Consider the following 25073-nt stretch of genomic DNA (forward strand, 5'->3'; position numbering starts at 1 on the left):
GCTTTGAGGGAAACGTTTAAGGATCCTTGTGCTGGGCCTCACTGGTGGCATCGATAGTTACGGGAAGGTCACATAAGTGTCACATGTTGAGAAGGAACTTGCAGTTTGCAGGAGGCCATCTCGTTACTGAAAGTCCAGTTAGGCATTTGGAGAAATTTGTTATTTACATTATTTCTAATTAAATTACCTTAGATGAAAAAGACAGATTTCCGTTCTAAAGATGACCTGTAACTACTATGTTTCAAAAATTTCCATGCATTTTATGACTAAAAGAGCTCATCCTCAGTCCACTGAAAAGGTTGGGGCTTTCAGATCCGATCGTTCACCTTATTAGACACTGGTAATATTTCCAGATGCAAATTGTTTCATTTACTGCAATGCAATTGGTCACTGGAATATTTCATACAAAACAAAATACAAGCACAAATCTTGAAGAAAAACAGATATTTTACTGTCTGACTTAGAATCTAAGTAAAATGTTTGTATTGATTCCATTTTCAAATTACAACTGGGATGATTGCAGAATCTTACAGGGATGGGATCTCAAATTTATGGCTGGGGTGCGGGGGTAGGGGGTATTAAGAGGGAATGATGATTGTTATTTTGGAGAAGCATGTACAATGTGAAGGAACACCCTGCCCCCCAATATTTATGTACAAAGTAAGTGACCCCCTGGTGTCATGTACAAAATCAATGACAATATCTTTAGTACATAATTCCTGACCCCTAGTACATGTGTACCCCCCACCCCCACCCAAGCCTTAAATTATGAACGGTCCCTTATATCTTAAATGAGGTGGGAGTAATACTTTTACTATTAGACTCTTGGATGTTTGTGTTTAACTTCTGCACACCTGAGTTTTGATTTCATCCATGATCCATTAAATATACACTAATGACAAAACAAAAACCGAAAACAGCAAAGTGTACTAATAAGGAAGAAACTTAACAAAGAAAATGTGACTTACCTTCTTCTTCTGCTGTTGTTGCTGGTCTTTCTGGCTGTGGTTCTTGACATGTTTGCGGAGCGAGCTGGGGTCTGTGTACCGCTTGTTGCATGCTGGGTACTGACAGGCATACGGTTTCTAAAAGTAATATTAATGCATACAATGAAGGAGATAATTGAACATCTGAAGAAAGAATTATTTCTGAAAACTTTATGAAGGGGACTTAGACCACCTTAATCTCATATTGTTTTATATTTTAGACCTGACTGGAATTTTTGTTTTAATGGAAACAGCCTGTCCACATATTTTAAAAAGTGCAAGGACAAAACAATATCTACAGGTGTTCTGTATGAAAAATTACAAATTGTCCCAATCATTTGGATGGTAAGGAAAGGAGGCTACATTATAAACCTCCAGTGATGTTACTCTATTGTTTCACCAGGTTCTCATTTTACCGAGGCTCATTTTACTATACAGGCAGTTTCGCAGGCATTCTCCAAGAAATCCAGCGGATTTTCTATGGAATTGCCCTCATCCCGAGGATTTTCTACAAGAATTGCCCACAGCCCGTGAATTTTCTGAGGAATAGCCCTTGACTTTGTATTATTTTACTTGTTTTGAAGATTGATAACTTTGTGTTGCTATTAATGAATATGACAAAACAATATCACATTATTGAAAACTTCCAATATGTTGTGCTGATGCCTGGTTTCAAACCTGCAACCCTTCACTTACTGGCTTCGCAGTTTTATCCACTAGGCTACGGAGGATCGATGAGAAGAATGAGATTGTTTTTCAACAATCAGCCCTCCCCAATTTCCTTCTGCCATCGACATACTTTTTCAAACAAAACCTCGGAGTTGGTTTTGATCCTTTACCTATATGATATTCATTTCCATAAATGGTTTAAGGCCTTAACAGCCAAACAGTCATTCAGATTGTGTTTCTTCATCCCACTGCTGAAATACAGCAATCCGACAAAGACTACCCGACTATAGGACAATCAGATAATTTGTTGCCATATCTTGGTGCATTATAAGAATTTACTTGAATGTGACGATGGTGAAAATTCCTTCCAGTTGAGAAATATCTTTCTGTCATGACAGTGACTAGTAGTGGTGGTCCGATTAATTGAAATAATCGAAGATTGGTCGCAGTGACTAAACGACCAAGCAATCGATCATGTTTTCTCATATTCGAACACAAACAATTTTGGAGCACTTGTTTGCATTAACGATATTTTTCACAAGGTTGGTCTTGTCAGTTACATTTCATGAGCACTACAAGCTCGTTCCAAGTCACGATTGAATTTATCTTAAAGACTCCAGGAAATTTGTTCCCTAACATACTAGTCATCATTTAAAGATGTGAAATTTGCAAATGCATTTTGTGCAATTTGAAAACCCCCAAAGAACTACATGTTTTTTATTTATTTTTTGTGCATTAACAAAGATTACCAAAAAATTTGATAAATGATGCTAACCAATTATTTTCAATGATTGATCGGTTGTAATGAACCAATCATCATTATGAGATGTTAACCAATTCCCAACACTAGTGACTAGTGACAGTCATGCAGTGCTGTTGAAAATATTCACAGGGAATATGTTTGAAGAAATGCAGAAATACTGGAAATAATGAATTCTCTGATTTCTCACTTCTAGCATCTAAATGTTTAAAAAAAAATATTTCAGTGAAAAATTGTACAAGGTTAAGAACTTTTATTGTTTGTATGGCCATGCTTGTCTGTATTACCGTTCTCTAAGGATGATAATTACAGCTTTTTTATTTAGCTTATTAAAGTATCGGTGAGACATCCAGCTGGCACTAGTCAACGTCATCATAAAACTAACATTTATCTACATCCTTCTCTCAAAGCTGTTCAACCAATGGTCAGATTGAGAGCAGTGGTCAGTTCATATGAGGGTGGTAGCCCTGTGGTTTAAAGCATTTGCTTGTCATGATGAAGACCTGGATTCAATCTCCCACACTCTTACAGTATATGAATCCAATTTCTGGAAGCCGCAGCTGTGATATTGCTGGAATATTGCTCCAGCTGACATAAACCTTATTCACCCATTCAGCATACATAAACAAAACAAATACTGTTCTCATCAACATCAATTTCAAAAGTAAAAAATGATTTACACATAAAGAATGTTTCAGGGATACCTCTTGTGTCTTTATCAGGTGAAATATCGCCTATGAATATATCCAATTTCGAAATGCCATTACATACTCTGTATTTGTATTACAATAAAGTAAGTTTCTTTATGTTGGAGCAAAATATAATATTAATACAAAGTTTGTGTTAACAATAAAGTCTATTTCTTCACAGCAAAGAGGTGCTCGGAATAACCAATGAACAGAATATACAACTATCTACTGATGTATTTCGAGCTAGCATTGAATTGTAGTCATCAATTACCCACCAACACGACCTTGTTCCCTGAACTGAATCTGTAAGCCGACTCCTAATGAAAACACTGATTTATGTGTTTACAATCTTTCGGCTACATACTCTGTTGAACAAATCTATTAGACATGTATGAATAACTATTTCAGACCAAAAAAAATACACAAGAAACTACACGTTCAAACACTTTGTAGTTTGGAAACCCTTACTGAAAACACATGGCAGTTTGCGTCATAGCATAAGTGTCTGAGAGATTTATAGCTGTGTTCTCACATAAAAACCTGTCAGAGTTTAAGTTGAAAACACGAACATGTTTAAGCCTAGCTATCCCATGTGATGGGAACTTATTTTGTGACTGATCCCATTCAAAGCCTACTCACTGAAGCATAGTATCTCTGTTTAACCTCTGACCACTGGGCACACCTTCACAATTTAGTGGCACAAGCTGTGATTACAGAACACGATTGGCCAGGCATACTTGAAGTGTATACATAGCAATTGCACTCTGACTTTGTACACTTCATCAAAGAGACACATATTCCGAAGATCGTAATCAGCGGTTATCACTTTGTCATATCGGTGAGAACAATCCCGTGTTATGAGAACATGTCTGTCATGTCTCTGCCTCTCTCCTAATGTTCTGCTTGTCTATCTCTGACTGAACATGCTAACACCACAACACTGAACAAAAGGGACACGATCTACTACAATAAAGGGGATATTATATATTACTCAACACTGGTGGAGAGAGAACCACACCTGACTAAAGATGGGTAGTTTGGTCCTCGGCAGATGTAGGGAGTATACCTGTGATACCTCACTGAACACATTCCTATCAAACTCAATGGCAATCAAATTCAGGTTGTTAATCACACATCTAATCGTTTCAACACACGGTATTTGTTCTGTTAAGTCAAATTATATTACATTGTGTGGGATTTATTGTGTCATTATTGATTATACACATTCATAGCAGGACATTTACGCAGTCAGCTAATAGCACCAAGGCCAGGGAATTAACTGAGATTGGACCAGAATGAGTGAGTTTAGTTTTACGCCGCTTTTAGCAATGTTCCAGCAATATCATGGCGGGAGACACCAGAAATGGGCTTAACACATTGTACCTATGTGGGGAATCGAACCCGGGTCTTCGACATGACAAGCAAATGCCTTAACCACTAGGCTACCCCACCTCCCAAGACTGGACCAGAGAAACTAGGGGATGATAACTAGGTCTTCTGTGAGGCTCATGTTCTCTGAGATCTAGTATTACGGCCATTGTATTTCCACACAAGTTGAAGCTTCTCTGATCCACAACTACAGAATCAATGGAAATAGCACTAGAAGAAATGTGTCTTCAGACAGACTTGGAGAACTGACTCCCTGACTGACTGAGTTTGGATTTACGCCGCTTTTAGCAATATTCCAGCAACATCACGGCGGGGGACACCAGAAATGGGCTTCACACATTGTACCCATGTGGGATTCGAACCCGGGTCTTCGGCATGACGAGCCAACGCTTTAACCACTAGGCTACCCCACACCGCCCCGCTTGGAGAACTGAAGTGTTGGAGCTGATTTCAGAGTATGAAAGAATGACATTTGTGTCTATAGCAAATATATATCATTAAAAATTCTCTAATAAGAAATTTACCAAATCGTAACTAATGACAAAGCTCTGCAGATGTTTGTTTTTCATAAAACCTAGGGCAAATAAATAGGAAACAGTGTAATTGTAATAGACTCAGTCTTTAAATGGCTCTGAACTTCAGAAAACAATAACAAAAGGACAAGTATGTGTTTGTCCAAATTAGCTTGACATCATCAAAATTCTACATAAATTCCTATATGACATAAAGGCAGCTTTTGTATCGACTTTAGCATTCAGTCATAACTATCTTATGCATGTCATAGCCTGTTCTGCTGGCAAGCACAGCATGTAACTAGAGCCATTGGGGGATTTTTCAAGAATTCAATACCATGTTGCCCTGCAAGCAAAATGGGGACAAATTTTCTATTTTCTAAAAGCTGGATTTTTTATCAGAAAGCTCCATCACAGTGTGGGAGACCCTCATTCCACTCTCATGTTATAGTCCAGGGAAACAAGCATCCCTGTTAGGAGCTTTGTTGCAGTATCTGACAAATAAAACTACCTGTTTGATTGGTTCTTGTCATTTACAGACAATCTTACAATTGGCATTTTGCCAACACAAGCAAAGCTCTGTCAGATATGAACGACACAGCAGTAATGTCAAGCAATTGACATTTCTACTGAAAGGTATGGACACAAACTGCCCTTTTTTTTTGATGGGCCAGAGGAAGGCGGACTGTCCCATTCATGTGTCAGGTAGTCAGCAAAACAAACAACAAGTGAAGGAGCGAGCCAGCCAGTTCCAGCCTTACAGTCACAATTGCTTTAAGTTGTTGTGCTCTAACCCTTTTTCCAAGAGTATTTTATTTTAAGTTTTGGCTTGCTTTTTTAATTTTTATGTTCCTTGTGAATTTGCATCTGTTAAGTCATAATATTACAAAACAACAACTTCAGTTTTGTGACATGTACCAGCTGCCAAACATCATCTTTTGATCAGTTCGAGATACATCTCTGGGGCTCCTTTCACGAAGCAACCTTTACTAAGGTTAACCTAAACTCCCATTCTTTAACATTGCACTAAGGTTACCTTAGTGACTTACGATCACCTTAGTGCTTTGTGAAAGGAGGCCCTGGACTTATTCAGGAAAAGTCTCTGCCAGCACCTACCGTGTCAAGATGTGTACGCTGATGTTTGGCGCGGTCAGAGGAGTTGCTGAAGGCCTTGGTACAGCCGGAGTGTTGACAGAGGTATGGACGTTCCCCTGTGTGCGACCTCAGATGTATCTTCAAGTTCTCAAGGCGAGAGAATGCCTTGTTACAGCCCTCGAACTGAAAAGCAGAAAACAGTCTATCAGAAATTCAAAACATTGAAAAATTGTTCTTGGCATCAAACCTGTAAAACTAGATTCTTGAGTTTTGAAAGCTACTTTCACATATGGTACAGTAGACCTGTTTCTGAATCTCCTTCAGACATGATGCACTGGATACTGCCATCTGAGTACCGGTACCCATTTACGCCTCAGCTAAAGAGATCCGTAGCAGGACCCAGATATATAATAAGTTCCCAGTTCTTTATAGTTAATTTGGATCTGGCAGCCATGCACAGTGAACAGTTAAAGTTTGTCATTACATTGCTGGAATATTAATGACAGTTGGATAAAAAACAACCACAAAACATTCATTGTACAGGCATTCTTAGAATAAGGACTCTCATTACCTAGTTTCAGTGAGGTCCTTAGGGGATGTTTACAACCATAGCACAAGAGCACAACACAATGACATGTCTACAAGCAATGAGACTGTCATGTCAAAAACAAACTTGCACCATTGCCACTGCATCTTCAGGGAATGTTTTGAACAATACCAAACACTAACAATACAAAACTACTTCCTATTTTATGACCTATGAGATTTGAATTTTCAAAAGAAAACTATTCCGGCAACATCTTTCATTATGTCATTTCATCCATTAGAAGAAATCCTGACAGTAATAGATGGCAGAATAATGGCTCTTAAACAAGAATATTCAATGTGGTCAAAACAAATCCAACATTGACGTTTGAAGCATGGTCAAGTAATGATCAAGGCAGAATTATCAATAATGTTGCCATGGTTGATTTGCCTGACACTTACAGATCTGTAACACTTAATAAGGCAGTTTCTCAGGAGGCATCAAAATGTAACAAACTGCAGTAAATGGTTGATAGAAAACACCCTGACCTGTATACAACAAAATCTTTAACCAATGTGATTTAGAAAGAATAGGCCTAATGTTACCTTATTCCTAGTCACATAAATAAAATGAATAATACAGTAGAACTTTGAACAAGAAAAGGGTCAAATGAATGACACAATTTCACTCTCAAACAAAGCTTCTGTAAGCACTGGATTTCTTGACACAGCATATGAGCTCAAATGCTTCAAACTCATGTTTAAATAATTGAAAACATTAAATTGCTTTACAATATCTTAATCACCATTACACAGATCAATAAGACCCAACTGTCGGTAAAGCAAAGTAATCATGACTGGGTAATGACCTAGTACGAGACAAATCAATGAATTTAAATAACCATTACTGTCAACGTATTTGCCTATGACAAACAATAAACTACACAACTGTTTCGAGCAGACATTCAGCAGCAGCAGAACCATCGGTCACTGCCAAAACCTGGACCTGAATTCTCGGGGAAAACAACCCATGAATACCCACTTATAAAAGAAACAAAACATAACAAGCTATAAGAGTCCACCAGTTTTCAGATGCCACAATTGTTCTTTATCTTTAAAGACCTTTGCAAGTCTACATAGACAAACAACCTACACATAAGTATGAAATGGCGACACCTATTGTGCTGCTCAGCCCTATGAATACTTTGTTAAGTTTTCTTATGGCCTGCTCACCTGGAAATACAATACACCTTATTTGAACAGGTGCAATTAAAGCACCATACTTGCCCATGTTTTCCTGTCCTCGTCTTATGGGTAAACACAAACATTCTTACAAAAACCTCACCATCCAGGAGATAATGGAAAAGCGTAGCTTTGTAAACTAAGGATAGTTTTGTTCCGGGAACTTTCCTCATAACCAAACCATGTATCATGTACCTATGCTTTATATCAAGAGTGAGTGAAATGGGTTCTACGCAGTTAGTAATATTTCACCTTTCTAGAATTAGCTGCTTGCATGAAACTGGTGAGAAAGGTAATGTCTCTACACAGTATCCAGTTAAAGGCACAGCTTAAGCATCAAGACATTCAAAATAATGACATATATTCATGAAGTTATCATTTAATCTAAATACATAGGCTGACAAGATAAGTCATGCAGTGTATATGACTGTCACAATGTTAAGATGGATTTGTACTATGGAACAAGGCTTCTTGTCATCAGGACGCAGTGGACAACACTGTAAGAACATCAAGCCTGGCACAGCGGGACCAGTGGACAACATTGTCACCTCATAGCAGACATCAAGCCTGTCACAGAGGAACCAGTGGACAATACTGTGTGACCTCATAGTTGACATCAAGCCTGGCACAGAGGAACCAGTGAACAACCTGTGTGACCTCATAGTTGACATCAAGCCTGGCACAGAGGAACCAGTGAACAACCTGTGTGACCTCATAGTTGACATCATACCTGGCACAGAGGAACCAGTGGACAACACTGTGTGACCACATAGCTGACATCAAGCCTGGCACAGAGGATCCAGTGAACAACATTGTCACCTCATAGCAGACATCAAGCCTTGCACAGAGGAACCAGTGGACAACCTGTGTGACCTCATAGTTGACATCAAGCCTGGCACAGAGGAACCAGTGAACAACCTGTGTGACCTCATAGTTGACATCAAGCCTGGCACAGAGGAACCAGTGGACAACACTGTGTGACCTCATAGTTGACATCAAGCCTGGCACAGAGGAACCAGTGAACAACCTGTGTGACCTCATAGTTGACATCAAGCCTGGCACAGAGGAACCAGTGAACAACCTGTGTGACCTCATAGTTGACATCAAGCCTGGCACAGAGGAACCAGTGGACAATTCTGTACAAACTCCTAAAGGACATCAATCCTGCCACAGGTAAACCAGTGAACTATTGAATACACTTCAGTGTACTTTAACCCTTTCAAGCCTCAATCTTCATTCCGCCGGACACGATGTTTAATCTTGAAAATATGTACATGAAGCATTTTTGTCATAGGTCATAACCTAGCACGATCATCCAATAGGTTCCATAATTTACGTATATATAGCGCATTTCTTGCTTAATATGTTCAAAATAGCGTTATTTTACCCAAACTTTCGATCTAAATCTGGAGATTTTTAGTTTTACGAGGACGGTATCCATTGCCGTAATATGATTGGCTGCCTCATGTCACGTGTCTGATTTTGACCAATCCACGACCCTTAAAACAGACTGTAGCTTAAAAAGGCCATTAGAAACCAATTTTTATCCAATAAAATCGCTTCTTACAACTGTGAAAATACTCTCGGCAAGGGTTCAGTGATGTTGTTGAGGTTCAGAGCTTCGACGATACCCGACATCAAACCATTAAGCCTCCCATGTTTTTCATCATAATGAAGCTTCAAAACGGAGGTATTTTTCACGTTGTTATGTCATGTTACCGGTTTGAAATTAACAACATTTTCCCTCATCTTGCATGCATGTAACAGGTCAAACTGATGATTTTCCTCAAGCAGATTGGCAAAAAACAAGTCATTTCTACAAAGTCATATATTACTATGTAACAGAAGTCAGGAAATTTGTAATTCCAATTTATGAATTTACACTGTTGCCGCTTCGGACTTAGGGTAGAATTTACACCTGTGAGCAGGTCAAGATAAATCTCTGGTGACACACCATTATACACACTCTTGGCGGACTTGAGGTGTCAAGGATAAGCGCGTACAGAATGTTTGTCCTGATTTGATGATAAGATATTGACCTATCCTGATTTATGATTTGTTATCTTGAAGTCGATGACCCTTTTGTCCATTGAGCTTAATGACCTCTGACCAATTCAAGGTAAAAACAAAGCAGGGGAGATTGATCAGAAGCTCAGGTACACTTGCTTGTCCATAAAACACAACCCATATACTCATAATTGTACTTGTTCAAACAAGTTGTTTTCATTAAATGACAAAACTAGATTAAAATTCCATACATGCACATTTTAAATTCATACATGTATATTTTTACGCTGTAACTGCCGCACCTGATTATGGCTCATTTAAACTTCAGCAGTTTGTACATAATAATGATAACAGTAATGATGGTGATGATGATGATGATGATGATGATGATGATTGGATGGTTTGTTTGTTGTTCGACGCTGCACTCAGCAATATTCCAGCTATATGATGGCAGTCTGTAAATAATCGTGTCTCGACCAGACAATCCAGTGATCAACAGCATGAGCATTGATCTAAGCAACTGGGATACGATGACACATGTCAACCAAGTCAGCGAGCCTGACCATCCTATCCTGTTAGTCGCCTTTTACGACAAGTCTGGGTTACTGAAGACCAATTCTAACCCGGATCTTCATAGCTGATGATGATGATGATTCTTCTTCTTCTTACAGAGTGCTAAACACTGTAATTGTGTATGGTTAAAGTAGGTATCATCTTCTCATCTCCCTGGGGAGGATACATCCCACGGGGCCTGTGAGGCATCAGATAATTAACCAACTGTTGCATTACCATCTCATCCTACTGGGTACATTAACAGAACTGCAATCTTAGACTGAATTGAAACTTTGTTAACACTCTGATGGTTTTAACAAAATGCATAGATTAAGTCCTAGTTAGTCTCAGAACAACATTTCTCCTTTAGTTTTTTGATGGGCTATTACTCAGGTATTGTGAATCTTTTGCACTGACAGTAAATATTGACATCTGTACCACTTGCACTGGTTACTTTTGTCCCAATTGATTAGGAATCACTGAAGCAAGTTCAAGTAGTACTAAACATGAAAAGGCCATATTATGGCAGCGCCATCTGGAGGCAAGAGCAGATAATACACTGACTATACCTTCCTGGCAGTAACGTTCCTTGAATTGTCGCGTCTCATTATATATATTTACCTGTAAGCAAAGGTGTAACTATTGGACTGGAGTAGCACAATACATAACAGGGTTAAGGTGTGCCAGGTGTAAAGGTGGACTCGGTGACTCATGGTTCCCTGCCAGATGAATGGTGGGACTGTTACAACCTTCTTGTCGTCATACAGGGACTGTATTCATCTATACCACAGCACAATGGCTGTCTGGCTGGGCATTCCTCACCTACTATTCTTTGTCCATGTCAGTTAAATCCCTGGATGACTCCTAGTGGTGCAGACACCACTGTGTTGAAGACTGAAGACTCCAAGCCATAGTTATACTGTGGCAGTTTTAAAATATTTTGATTTCTAAAATGTGGTCTTGTATGCCTGGCCACAAAATCCTAAACCATTTAATTGTTCAGGAAGAAATACTTTCGTAACTACTTAAGATTGATATTGCTGATGAGAAAAGGAGCTTTAAACTGACGAATTAAAACATGATACTGAATATAGAAATGAACTGTTTACACCTGATGACATCATATCCAATCATATGAAAAAACAATTAGAGACCGTGTCATCAAAATATTTTCATACCAAGCCCTAAGATGTTATTCCATCCTAAATGCCTGGCCAAGAAATAATAAAACAATTCATTGTTCAGTACGAAATATTTTTGTCATTCCTTAGCTTAATGTAACTGTACACTCTGATACTGCAAGAATCAAACAGTCATGGTGTGATACAATACCAAATATAAATGGACACATTTTGAAAGAAACCCAATGAAATATACATACTTCAGGCACTCATACTAAAAACAGTTGAACACCAAACCATCAAAATGTTTTCATACCATGTAATATTGATAATTTTGTGATGATAAATATCTTCACAATAGATCATTGTTTTAGGATCAGTGACTAACAGTCCTAATTCAAAATATGTTAAAAACATTAATTATGCAAAATTGCAGCTTTTAACCATTACACTCTATCTTGGATTTCACTGTAACACCAGTGACCGAAAATCTATATAAACAGTAACCATGGTACTTAAGCATTTTGTCAAATAGATTCAAGTAATGTAGTTACTGAAACAATGTTTCAGAAATACAACCTTCATGGCTCAGCTATAACCTTTACAATAATCCAACACTTTAAATCCATTACTTTTAGTTCCTGATGTTATGGCTCAAAATGTCCTTAACCCACAATCTTACCGTGCACTTGTTGGGCTTCTCTCCTGAATGTACTCGCATGTGGATCAGAAGCTTGTACCGGGCATTGAATGGACGATATCTCCTCTGACATCCAGCCCAGAAACACGTGAAATCCTCACCCTTGCGTTGGTCAATATGGGCCTTCTCTATATGGCGCACTAGTTCATCTTGTTCACTGAATTGTTGGTTACAGTCGATCCAGCGACATATTTGCTGCCGCTCATCATTCTCCTCATCATATTCTTCTGACTTGTTCGTCTGACCTTGACCTTGAGATTGTGGATTATGGAGGTACATGTTCTGCTGTGGCTGTTGTTGCTGTTGCTCCACGGCCTGGTCATAAGGAGGTGGTGGTCGGATTGGAACTACATTGTTCATACCATTGTTCATACTAGTGTTCATGGGGTTCATAGTGTTCATTCCATTGTGCATTCCATTGTTCATTCCACTGTTCATACCACTGTTCAAACCACTACTCATCCCGTTGTTCACACCACTGTTCAGGCCACCATTGGTCATACCATTGTCCAAAACATTGTTCATTCCCCCATTGGTCATACCATTGTTCAAACCACCATTCATGCCAGTCGTGATGTTGGTGTCCATAGCACTGAATGGCTGCCCCTGCTGCATGTGTTGTGAGTTGGACATCCCCTGCTGCGACTGGATGTTGCTTTGCAGACTCTGATTTGTCTGCATGTTGAACAGAGCACACTGTTCTATGTATGGAATCTGATCCTGAGGTGCCACATACTGATTGGTCATCAAGTCGGGGAAGCCATGGCTCTCAGGTGGGCCCATACTGTAAAAGTCTGTGTTTTCCTGCTTAATTCCATTGGAAACTGAACTCTGAGGAGTAAATCCATGGATCCTGTTGCCACTTGACCCTGAGAAAGGGCTGTTTCGGGCATACATGTGACAGAATGAGCCAGGCATCATACCAGGTTGTGGTGAGACACTTGTTGATGACCCCCGGGAACCATTCAAGATGGTCACCAAGGATGTGGGCGAGATACGGATGATTTGGTTAAGGTCCAAGCCGTCTGAGAAAGATGGAGATATTGAGAGAGCACGTTTCTGTGATGCACGACCATGGACATTGGCTGAATTTCGTGGACTTGTGAACGTTGACAGAGATGGTGACATGTCGACTTGGTATGGGGACAAGTTGCTGCTGTTGCAAGGATACTGTGAGGTGGCGCTCCCTGGTGGATGATAGTTGTCCATGTCACTCCCTGCCACCGATCCTGTCCCACTAGCAGACACACTGGGCAGGGTCTTGTAATGGCACCAGTCCTGTTGTTTCGGGAGCGGCTCCAGAAACACATGTTTATCACCACTGTTACTGAACCCGCCTGGCGTGGACAGTGAGTTCCTGTCATTGGATACAATGGAGAGGGACGGAGTGTTGACACTGTGGCGTGGACTCATGTTTGACCTGATGCTGGACACCTCGCTTGGCGTAGGTGTGGACGTTTGAAGCTGATGGTTTGGCAGATTTAAGTTATTACCTCCCTTGTGGAGGGCCCCATGGCGTATATTATGACCGAAGCTGGGGATGGCTGATCGGCCTGGACCAAGTGGGATGCATTGTGGGCCATACCCAAAGGCATCTGAAACACACAAAAATATTGTCAGTATCTGGTGGAACACATACATATATTCTGTTAAGTGAGTAAGTTTATGCTCATAAAAGTCACCTTTTCAGATCTTGGTGGTGGACATATGGTCAATATGGTCGCTGTCAATGTTTGATGAAGTATTAAAGAATTGCACAGAGGACACTAGGCTGTGTGGAGATGGTCTTTGGGTTGGTTTCTACTCATTGTTTTCATATGTCAAAGCAGCCACAGGCTTTATGGCTGAGTTTGAAAATAAGCCTTTTGGTGGTACCAATATTCTATTTGTATTGCTTGTGGCAAGTTCCACATATACAGAAGGAAATGTTAACGAAGTATAATTATGTGCAGTGAATCTATATCATCTCATCTGTCACTAGCAAGAGTGGAAATAACTTTAAAATTGCTAGTGTACACCAGTACAGTGGCACATGTAAAATCACTTGCCCTGATAATTTTTCATCAATACCGGACAATTTTCTTGTTGATTTTCTAAATAAACAACATAATTAACATTGGAAAGTCAACTGGACATTGGTACAGCGTGATTTACAAATTTGCTTGCCCGACTGGAAAAAACACTGGACTCGGACGTCAGGCAATGGGTTATTTCCACCCCTGACTAACCAAGAATATCAACTTCCAGATATCAAGACTATGAATTTAAACCATACTTCCCCAAAAACTAATGAGTTGTTAGTTTGTAATCTCAGTTAGAAGCATGTGCACATTCACATTCCTTTCACTAAGCATAAGAGTGGATGACACTCACTGTATTGCCGTGTGAGTCCCCATGGTCAGATATTAGCGCAATGTATTGATCTTAAGGTTGGGGTTATACATTCAGCCTGTTACAAAGGCCAGTCACAAATCACTTCCCACTGGTCTGAGGCTTGGTGACAATTATCAACACAGTCTTCATACGGCATCAAACATTATGCAAACAATATTCTTCGTCATTTGTTGATCTTTGAAAATTGCAAGATCATTTTTTACATCAAAGTACTCAGCATGAGTTTCTGCAGGAATGGCCTCGTCTACATTTCCAGCTGCAGGGTCTCCAGTACTTAGGCCATTATTGAAGTATTCCATTTGCAAAACAAGTAAAGGGTTGAAAATGATGTGAGTTCCTGTTGGAGAATGTCAGGAAGCCTTTCAACTACATCCCCTAACTCCAACCTGCAGATCACTGATGGTGAGGAAATCTACAGACTAGATACACAACAGTTGCTAATTACAAATAATGTGGAACTGAGCTCTTTCAGACATTACATTTCAGCATGTGTGGGCCAAAATGTCTGCCGACTTCAATTCCTTGCGTCAAATATTGCATTAACACCTGGTTTTACTTCCTCACATCAAACTAAAAATACCCCATGAACCTGTTCTGTCTGTTTCTTCATAAGCAGGTTTACAAGCAAATATTCTTCCACCAAACTCATGAGCATATGAGCATATATTTGTTTTTCTATCCATACATGACTCTTTTTGCCTGATTACTGTTGTCATAGATTTTTTAACAAGGTCAAGTATCTGAACTGTGGCTGTTTAACATTTTGATATTCAGACAAGCAAATACTGTTTAGTATCAAGAATGTCTAAAAAGTCAGTATAATATAATTACAATGTGACATCAGATGCCCCACAAAAAAAATCCAAATCCCTGTCATGTCTATTACCAAAATCTGTTTTGGCGCTGATCCTTCATTAAGATATTGCAGAAAATCGTATGCCATTGACAACTTATTATTTAGAACATATTAGTCCTCCCAAATTAGTTCCGCTAGCTGTGAGGAGGCGGTAGACTATATTCTGTCTTATGTTAAGGCATTTCTTGTTTCTTAAGACTCAGCCACTGCTAAAACTGTCCCTGCCCCTAGTCTTGTCTATTTCTTAAGCACTATTAGAAACAACTTTTCTTTTGCACCAAACACTTTGCTTATGTCACCCCTTTCATTGCGCTGGACCTTAACCCAGACAACAAACTGTGAACATCCCTTGAGGAGACTATCCTCAACCAAGTCACATGGTACATAGGATGCAAGTTTATAGGCTTGTAACCTATCCCAAAAAGAAAATTCTACCAAGTCAATTTTCAAATAAAAGACATTGGAAAATACAACATTTTTTATGTGTCCTCAGGGAAGAGGGATCACGTTTTTTTCAGGTACACATTCATTTAAAATGTAATCAATTCTCATCATAAACTACTCAGAGTATAAGCATTGAGCTACAAGGCATGACGGACGTACAACATTCACTTAAAGACTGACCATCCAAAACTTCCAACATCTTATTCTATACATTATTCCTTAAAATACTGAGGGAATACTAAGTGAAATATGAACCTGACTGTCAAACTGAGCTGATGACAGCCTACTGTTAGGATGACATAATGCATAATGTTTGTGACATCATGTGCAATGGATGACATCATATTGTAGTTTTTCAACACTGAATCACTGCGACGTCATATGGCTTCAATTGACCCATCAGCACTGAAAATCCTAAACTGAACATGTGCAAGTATCAGAAAGTTATTACATATAATAATTATAGCCTTATGGGTAATACAGCAACAGTATGGTTCCTTGATCAACAGAGCCTCTTAACGGTAAGTACCCCATCACATCATTCAACAATAGACACATCCTACTGTATCATTATCGAGAAGAAAACAGATTTTCAGGTGGCATTTTGGCGGGTTTAGTAAGAAATAAATTGAGCCCCACACAGATTACAAAATAACTTACTTCATAACTTGCTTGGTGTTGTAAGTGTGGAGTAGGTGACATTTGATTAATGAAGTGCTGACAGACAATATGTGTTTGTAGATGAATGAGCGTAACAACCGATACAATGTCTGAAGCGTAACCCATCAACCAGATCTGCCAACAATATTATACGTTATCTGTCAGCCACTAAGCAAAAGTACTCCGCCATCTGCCCAGGTAGATATTTGTGTAAAAAGAGTTTAACATCCATCTCTGCAAACTTGTCCAAGTAAATAAATAAATTCTAATGGAGTAAAAACCTGGTATATTTGTGGTTCAAGGGTTGACTTTGTTGCTGCAGGAGTGTTTAAGTAGCTCACACTGGAGTTTCTCAATCTCGTATTTGTCTCCTACAGGCAGCTCACAACTCATCGACTACACTAAATGTAAGGGATGGAGCAAGGGAGTTTAAATACATTTTGTTTAGTTGACATGCTACCATTTTGTTATTTTCATTCACCTTTAAACATAGCAGTAACTATATCAAATTATGGGTAATAACAAAACAAGCATCATCAATCAGTGTCACAAGCAGAAATGTTCACTGGAATATTCAGTTTCATGTCTAATTGCTCAGGTTTGCATTGAGATTGAGTAAAAAATCTTTAAAATGGAAACAGGTTAGAATCACAAATAGAATTAATGGTAAATTCACCAAGATGTGTCAGTTTGTATAAATAATCTATTTCTCATTTGTATATGTCTTGTGAAATCTACTTCAGAATTACTTTTCTCCTACCCCCTTTATCTCTAAAGGACTGCGCACACCGATGACATGTTATCACCGGGTTTTGTTTTATTGTGTGGCTGTGTGAACGTGGACAGACAAGCCAACTGACACACTAACAACACAAAAGGAACTGCTACAATACTAGAACACATGAGTGACTCTGAGAGAAGAAATCCTGTAAACTAATAACTGATTCCTCGAGATTTACGCCTCTAAATCAACATGCATAAAGAACAGACTATAGCCAGTCATTGTGACTGCGTGGATGATACACGTATTGTTTATAGATCTACGTAAGCACCTGCGTGACAGTTTTCCCCATACCATGAGTGTGTACAAAGAGGGGCAGTTCATAAAAGAAGCAGCTTTATTCCCCAAGTATTATCGATATACTGTCCCTTACGTCTCAATCACATCATAAATAAAACTGACAGGCTTAAAACTCCAACTATCTTACTGTGTATGTGAACTGAAAAGCAAATCTATAGGTAAAGTCAGGTATTTTGTTGCTCTTTGTCATGCCAGGAGCAGGTCAGGGCCTGTTAGGTGGAGCTGACTGTCACAACGGATAATCTTTCACGTTTAATGCTCCGACCCGTTAAGTTCATAATCCTGGAGTGTCAGGACCGTTGTGTGTGGAGACAAGATAATGAGAGCTTCCCAGACTCACATCCACTGCCTCTACAGCCCTTCATTACCAGCACTATATGACAGCTCTGTAGCAGTGTCGGTGCCATACAGTATGTTATACCTGATGGATTGCATTAAACAACACTCAAGCAGGCTATAAGGGATATATACACCACTGCCTTGTTCTATGAAGCAATCTTAGAGGCTATGACTATTATATGTTGAAGTATGGAGGTTACGATCACCTTAGTACTAGACTGGTGTGCGGAATAGGCCCCTGTTACATGTTACTTACAATAGAAGAGTCTGTGCTGATATTGGGTACTGTCAGAAAGAAACTACATGTATAACCTATTATGCTAATTGACTCGGCAATACGTTAACAGAAATATACTACTGAGCCCATTTATATTTTTATTAAGGAAACTGATGTCATTAAACTAAATAAATATAGTAAAATGTACATGCTTATAAAGAATTGATGGAATATATTATAACAAACTCAATTTTTTTCCCAACTACTTGTACATCTTAATCAAAATGCATATAACAAACTAAGCAAAGTCAGTTTTTTTAGTTTGATATTACCATAGTTTATTGTACATTGATATGCCTAAATTTCAGAGCAAGCCATACAGAAGTTAGGGATAAGGAGTTGAACATGCATGGTGCCGTACACGGAACTGGTCTTAAACATCAATAGGCCCTTCAAGCTAGTGCAGCCAAATAAGACTCCTACTTCTAGCTAAAGTGTGATATCAAAAGTATTAGTGAATGGAGCAGAGTGAGCATGGTTTTACGCCCTTTCGGGCAATATTCCCGAATTATCATGGCTGGGGAACACCAAAAATGGGCTTCACACATTGCACTTATGGGGAATCAAACCCTGGTGTTTAGTGTGATGAGCAAATGCTTTCACCACTAGGCCATCCCACAGCCCCTCCAAAACATTAATGCAATTGTACACAGCCTTAAAGCAGTTCTTAACATCTACCGAGCATTTAATTTTATATTAGGCTCATCCCCTCAATAGTTCTAGTTCAAAGTCGCAGCTTCACAGACACCAAGCTTAAGCTGATTCCTGTTCCTCATGCATGCAACCTCCCACAAATGAGACCAGAGTCTCAAACATTGCTACAGAATCAAAACGCACCTCATAACCAACATCAAAGTTGAGTACATCAGCTAGAATTTGTGTAGAGCTGGTGTGTGTTTTCTTCATCTAGTGTTAACAGAGGATCTGTGTAACAGACAAAAAACTGCACAGTCAGAAATAGGTGGGTTTGTTTTTGGCACTGGTTTCAGTGGAAGCCAGGTGGATCAGTCATGCACGAAGAAGGTGTTGCTGCCGTTACAGTCAGAGTTGGTATGAGAGGTGCAGAACCTGCAACTTAGCAGTGCTGTGGTCCATATTTACCTTTCACTTCACCTGTTAACGACCAATCACAACAATAGTGGCTGCATACATTGTTCAGTTGGTATCTTTATGCAATGAGTACAAGCCTCATTCATGGACTGGACACATAGACTTCTATGTATGACACTATAGATTAACTATTAAGAAGCAGAAAGGCTATTTATTACAACTACAGCAGAGAGGAATACAGCATTCCAGGAAACAAGCCCATGTGTTAAATCCTGAAACCTAACACTGGAGAGAAGGATGAAGCAGTAACATATTTGTTGATTTAATGAGGTGGTTTGGACAAAAAGTCAGGTTGTAAAACCTTTGATATGGAAATGTTCCTGTTAGCTCAGAATATAACATTACCAGAATTAAAAAACTACCAAAAGCAATATTTAAAAAGCAATTTTAGAACATAAAATGACTTTCCTGATGAGGATTTTATTTTCTTCATGGTTTGGTAGCATTTAACAGTGGCACTACATCGATATAAGGCAACATGGCCTCAGAAGGTTTGTCTATGGATTTGACACAGGCACTGAAACAAACTAAATATGAAGATGATTCAATTGTATTCCTATAGTCTCTTTATTTGATGATACATCAAAATCACAGATATCTAAAAGAAATGCAAAACAGAAGAAAAATCTAAACATGACTGTATGTTGTCTAAAGCCTAACTCTGAAATATTCCAGCCATATGAAGGTGGCCCATCACATCTGATTCTGGACTGGACAAACCAGTAACTGCTATTATCAAAAACATCCAGCACCATAAGCATACAAATTTTAGTGAGTGAGTTGGGTTTTACGCTGCTTCTAGCAATATTCCAGCAGTATCATGTGGGGACACCAGAAATGGGCTTCGCACATTATACCAATGTGGAGAATCAAACCTGTGTCTTTGGCATGACGAGACAGCGCTTTAACCACAAAGTTTGCTGAAGACCTATTCTAACCTGGAATACCCACAGGGGTTACTTATAACTGACCAACGCTTGCTATTGGCCATTGCAAGTAAAGAGGACTGGTATGACAGCAAGTTTCCTTTTCTCTCAACATTTGTTTCTTTTATCTCTACAGCTAACCCAAGCAAATCATTCAATGTTACTATTACAATAAAACATATTCAGTCTTATATTTTCACTTTTTCAAGCTAATTTGGAGTAAAAAATGTCAAAAAGTACATGAAAAAGAGCTGCCCCAATTATACTGCAACAATAACAAATACAGGCAGATTCTCACAGCAGTGTCAACTGAACAAGACAGGAGGTAAACATAACTGATTATTCTAAAACCTGAATAATTGTACAACCTGGACACGGTTTATCAGCTTTTGTTCCTCTTCAGAAACATATTTATTACTGTTATCTGGCATGATTCCAAGACATTTCCTGACTTTGATCTATTTATCAGATATGTAAGAGTGGGTTCAGTTTATATTAAAATTTAAGTCACTTCAGCTCTTGTGATGAAAATCGTCATGACTCTAATCTTAGCTTACAACCAAACCCAAATAACATTCTGATTGGACTTTACACTTATGGCTATTCTATCAGGGAGTGGGGCATTTCTGTTCTATCTTTGTCTTGTAAATGGGTTTTAAATGTTGATTTATGTTTGACCCATGGCCAAGGCAATGAACATCAAATCTAATCATTTGTAAGTAGTGAGTGTATTTAAAGTTTGTAGACAGCAATATCACAGTTGTATAACAGCTATATCACAGCAACATCAAATCTCTGTGACAGCTGTTCAATATCTGTTATATCACAGTTGTATAACAGCTATATCACAGCAACATCAAGCTCTATGACAGCAATATATGTTTTATCACAGCTGCATCACAGTTGTATAACAGCTATATCACAGCAACATCAAGCTCTATGACAGCAATATATGTTTTATCACAGCTGCATCACAGTTGTATAACAGCTATATCACAGCATCATCAAAGCTCTATGACAACAATATATGTTATATCACAGCTGCACAACAGTTGTATAACAGCTATATCACAGCAATATCAAAGCTTTGTAGCAGCAATATGTCTGTTATATCACGGTTGCATAACAGCAATATCTGTATCACAATCTACTGTGTATTCCCTTGCTGTACAATTCAACTTAACACATTGTTAGGATGTGAATTTCACAAAAAACAGTATCATTTCTAAACAAGCCTAGCACGATCTTAGCCAGCTTTGTATCACAATGGGCCACTGTTCTGCAATTACCAGTGAATCAATATCTCATAAAATCTTTACAATGCAAAACAAATAGCCAAATCTAGATTTTTTGCCCAAATGAAAACGTAGACACAAAAGGTAAAAAACTTAGATGAACCTTGAACACACCAGTGGTCACATGAATGTTAAATGTGAAGATCTAGTGTAAATCTTGATGGTTCTGTGAATATTGTTTAGTTTACATTTAATGTCTCCGCCACACCTATGATGGTATAATGAATGGGCAAGACTGCAGCATGAATGGCACTCATCCGATACAATCAATACCACACTCAATGCTATATTGATCCCTGCCAAGTGCACAGGGAAGACACAAGTTCTTGCACAACTCAAATAGCTGTCAGAAGAAAAGGACTCTATTATTAAGTTTATTATCATTCATGATTATTTTTAAAAGGATTTAAACAAATGTATCATTCTCCTCAGTTGTGTATACAAATGAGTTGTAAGGACATGTAAATATTAGTTAGTGGTGGGATAGTGGTGAATACTGATTAAAGTGAGTGAGTTTAGTTTTACGCCACACAAGCAATAATCCAGCTATTTGGCAGCAGTCTGTAAATAACCGAGTCTGGACCAGACAATCCAGTGACCAACAGCATGAGCATTGATCTACTCAAATGGGATACAATGATCACATGTGTCAACCAAGTCCACGAGTCGGACCACCCGATCCCGTTAGTCGCCTCTTACGAAAAGCATGGGTTACTGAAGGTTCATTCTAACCCGGATCTTCACGGATGATTAAGTTTTAGGATGGTAGTACATACAGATGACTGGTAGACCTGTTCATGAGTGCAGAATTGGTAGAGTAAAGAATACAGAAGTTGTACAACAGCAGTAAATACAGAAGTTGTACAATAGCAGTAAAAAGCAGTAGATACAGCTTAGAGGGAACCATAAGGCATGTAACTTTATATATATTTCTCATGACTTGGTTGTAGTCACTTTTAACTTGATAACAGTGTAATAATCTCCACTGAAACGTTGCACTGCAAATAACAAGACGTTGTCCTCAATAATGTTGTATGCTTCATATTTGACTCACCAACTTTTAGAATGCTGATCAAACAATTAGTGGTAAATAGTAGTATATACAGACATATGGTAGATATAGGTAGAATAGCAGTAGATATAGATACCTGGTAGAATAGCAGTAGATATAGATACCTGGTAGAATAGCAGTAGATATAGATACCTGGTAGAATAGCAGTAGATATAGATACCTGGTAGAATAGCAGTAGATATAGATACCTGGTAGAATAGCAGTAGATATAGATACCTGGTAGAATAGCAGTAGATATAGATATCTGGTAGAATAGCAGTAGATATAGGTACCTGGTAGAATAGCAGTAGATATAGATACCTGATAGATAAGGTGAGGTGAAATTGGGTTTAACGTCGTGCTTGAGAATATTTCGCTCATATGACGACGTGCATGCGTGTGTATGTGTGGCTGCTTGTACTAGCCAAGACTGAAGCTGGTTTTATAGTGCTAGCCCACTGAGATACCATGCCGCAGTGAAGCATTAATACCCACTCAGACACATTATACTGACTCCGAGCCGACCAGTCCTTGTTGTACCCATTAATGCAGAGCCCCAGACAAGGACTTCAAGTACCATATTTCAATGTCTTTTGGTATGACACGGTTGGGGATCGAACCCATGACCTTCCGCTTCCCGGGTGGACGATCTAAACATCATGATACCTGATAGAACAGCAGTAGATATAGACTGTATATTGGCTGAAGATATTACACAAGTGATGATGACATAACAATCAAAATGAGAATAGATCAAAGAAAACCATTTGGTACTGTGATCTATGTCTAAAATGCTCCAAAAGTATTGGTTGTAAGCCAGTGGAGCATATTATCATTGCAAATTTTGGATGTGTACCACTACTGTGACCCTCTTGACCTGTCTGATGAAACATACAACATCTGAGTTGGGACGAAGAGAAAGAGTTAGCTCACCTGACTTGTTGGATCTGTTGAAGGAACCACTGTGGCTGACCATATGGCCGTGTTGGATCCCATTTGTGCGCGGCGTAGGAAATATTGATTTCTGTTCAAATCCATTTTGGCGAGGTGTGGGTTTACCTGCATTCACTAAAGAGCGTGAGGAGCTAAGGGCAGGAAAATGTAGTCCCTTTTCAGCAGTGCGTGTGCTTGTTTGTGGCGGGCCCGGTGTGTTGCAAGCTGGAGGAACTGGAGTCTCTGATTGGATACGGAGTGTTGGGATGTCCATGCGGTTGCCCTTACTTGTCGGCGGTCCATTCTGGCTGCTCGGCTTTCGAGAGTTTTGTCCATTCATTATCCTAAAACACAACAAGGGCAAAATGTAAAAGAGACCCAATGCAGGTGCAACACAGGTTAGTTGTATAGAGACTTAGTGCAGGTAAAGTAACAGTAAATTGTACAAGAGGCTTTCTGCAGGTGCAACACAGGTAAACTGTACAAGAGACTTTCTGTAGGTGCAACAGGTAAATTGTAAAGGAGGTAGTAGTAGTAGTAGTAGTAGTAGTAGCAGTGGTAGTGGTAGTGGTAGTGGTAGTGGTAGTGGTAGTGGTAGTAGTAGTAGTAGTAGTAGTAGTAGCAGTGGTAGTATATTTATATAGCGCTAATTCCACAACACATGGCCATGCTCACAGCACTGTATTGGAGATGCAACACAGGAAGGAAAGGAAGCCAGTTGACCTGATTCTGATACTGTTGACATGGACTCAAGCTATATTCTTCCTGTTTCAACATATACCATTCATCTTCATAAAACAATTTTTGCTTCATAAGAATTCCATTTAAATATTGAAATTGACCTAATCATTGCTATTGGTAATATCCATCCCAATTACCATCATACTAAAGTACAAACATGATTTGTTTTAAGTCCTACATCCTGATTAAAACCATCCTAGAGGCCAAACCAATATCGTGCAGCCTAGATCCGCTACCCACCAAGTTCATGTTGAAGATCCTGGACGTTCTCCTACCCACCATCACAGATAAAATCAATGTCAGTATATCCACGGGTGTTGTGCCGGATTATTTTTAGAAAAGCCATTGTCAAACCCCTTCTGAAGAAGCCAAATTTAGATCCGCAGCTACTCAAGAACTATAGGCCAGTCTCCAACCTATCGTTCATATCCAAAATCCTAGAGAAGATAGTTAAGAGACAGTTACTGTACCACCTGACCTCAAATGATCTACTTCACAAGTATCAGTCAGCTTATAGACAGGCCAACAGTACGGAAACACCATTGAACTGTGTGATGAATAGTGTGCACATATCTGTTGACAGAGGGGATATTGCTATGCTGGTATTGTTAGACTTGTCATCCGCCTTTGATACCATAGATCATAGCATAATATTGCATCGTCTCGAGAACACCTTTGGCATCACAGGGATACCGCTTCAGTGGTTTGGGTCGTACCTC

General features: G+C 39.1%; 1 protein-coding gene across 1 annotated transcript in view; it reads right to left on the bottom strand.

Moving 5' to 3' along the window:
• LOC124265592 (zinc finger protein GLIS3-like) overlaps nucleotides 1–25073 on the bottom strand; it is a 72138-nt gene that overhangs the window by 23832 nt on the left and 23233 nt on the right. Inside the window, exons 2-5 of the mRNA XM_046700376.1 lie at nucleotides 23614–23957; nucleotides 12230–13842; nucleotides 6122–6283; nucleotides 969–1085 (exon numbers count right to left, since the gene is read on the bottom strand). Coding sequence (XP_046556332.1) covers nucleotides 969–1085; nucleotides 6122–6283; nucleotides 12230–13842; nucleotides 23614–23953 — 2232 coding nt within the window. The 5' untranslated portion in view covers nucleotides 23954–23957. The remainder of the gene's footprint in view (nucleotides 1–968; nucleotides 1086–6121; nucleotides 6284–12229; nucleotides 13843–23613; nucleotides 23958–25073) is intronic.

The sequence above is a fragment of the Haliotis rubra genome, unplaced genomic scaffold, assembly GCF_003918875.1.
Source record: "Haliotis rubra isolate DU_JTF1 unplaced genomic scaffold, ASM391887v1 Scf986, whole genome shotgun sequence".
NCBI lineage: Eukaryota > Metazoa > Mollusca > Gastropoda > Lepetellida > Haliotidae > Haliotis > Haliotis rubra.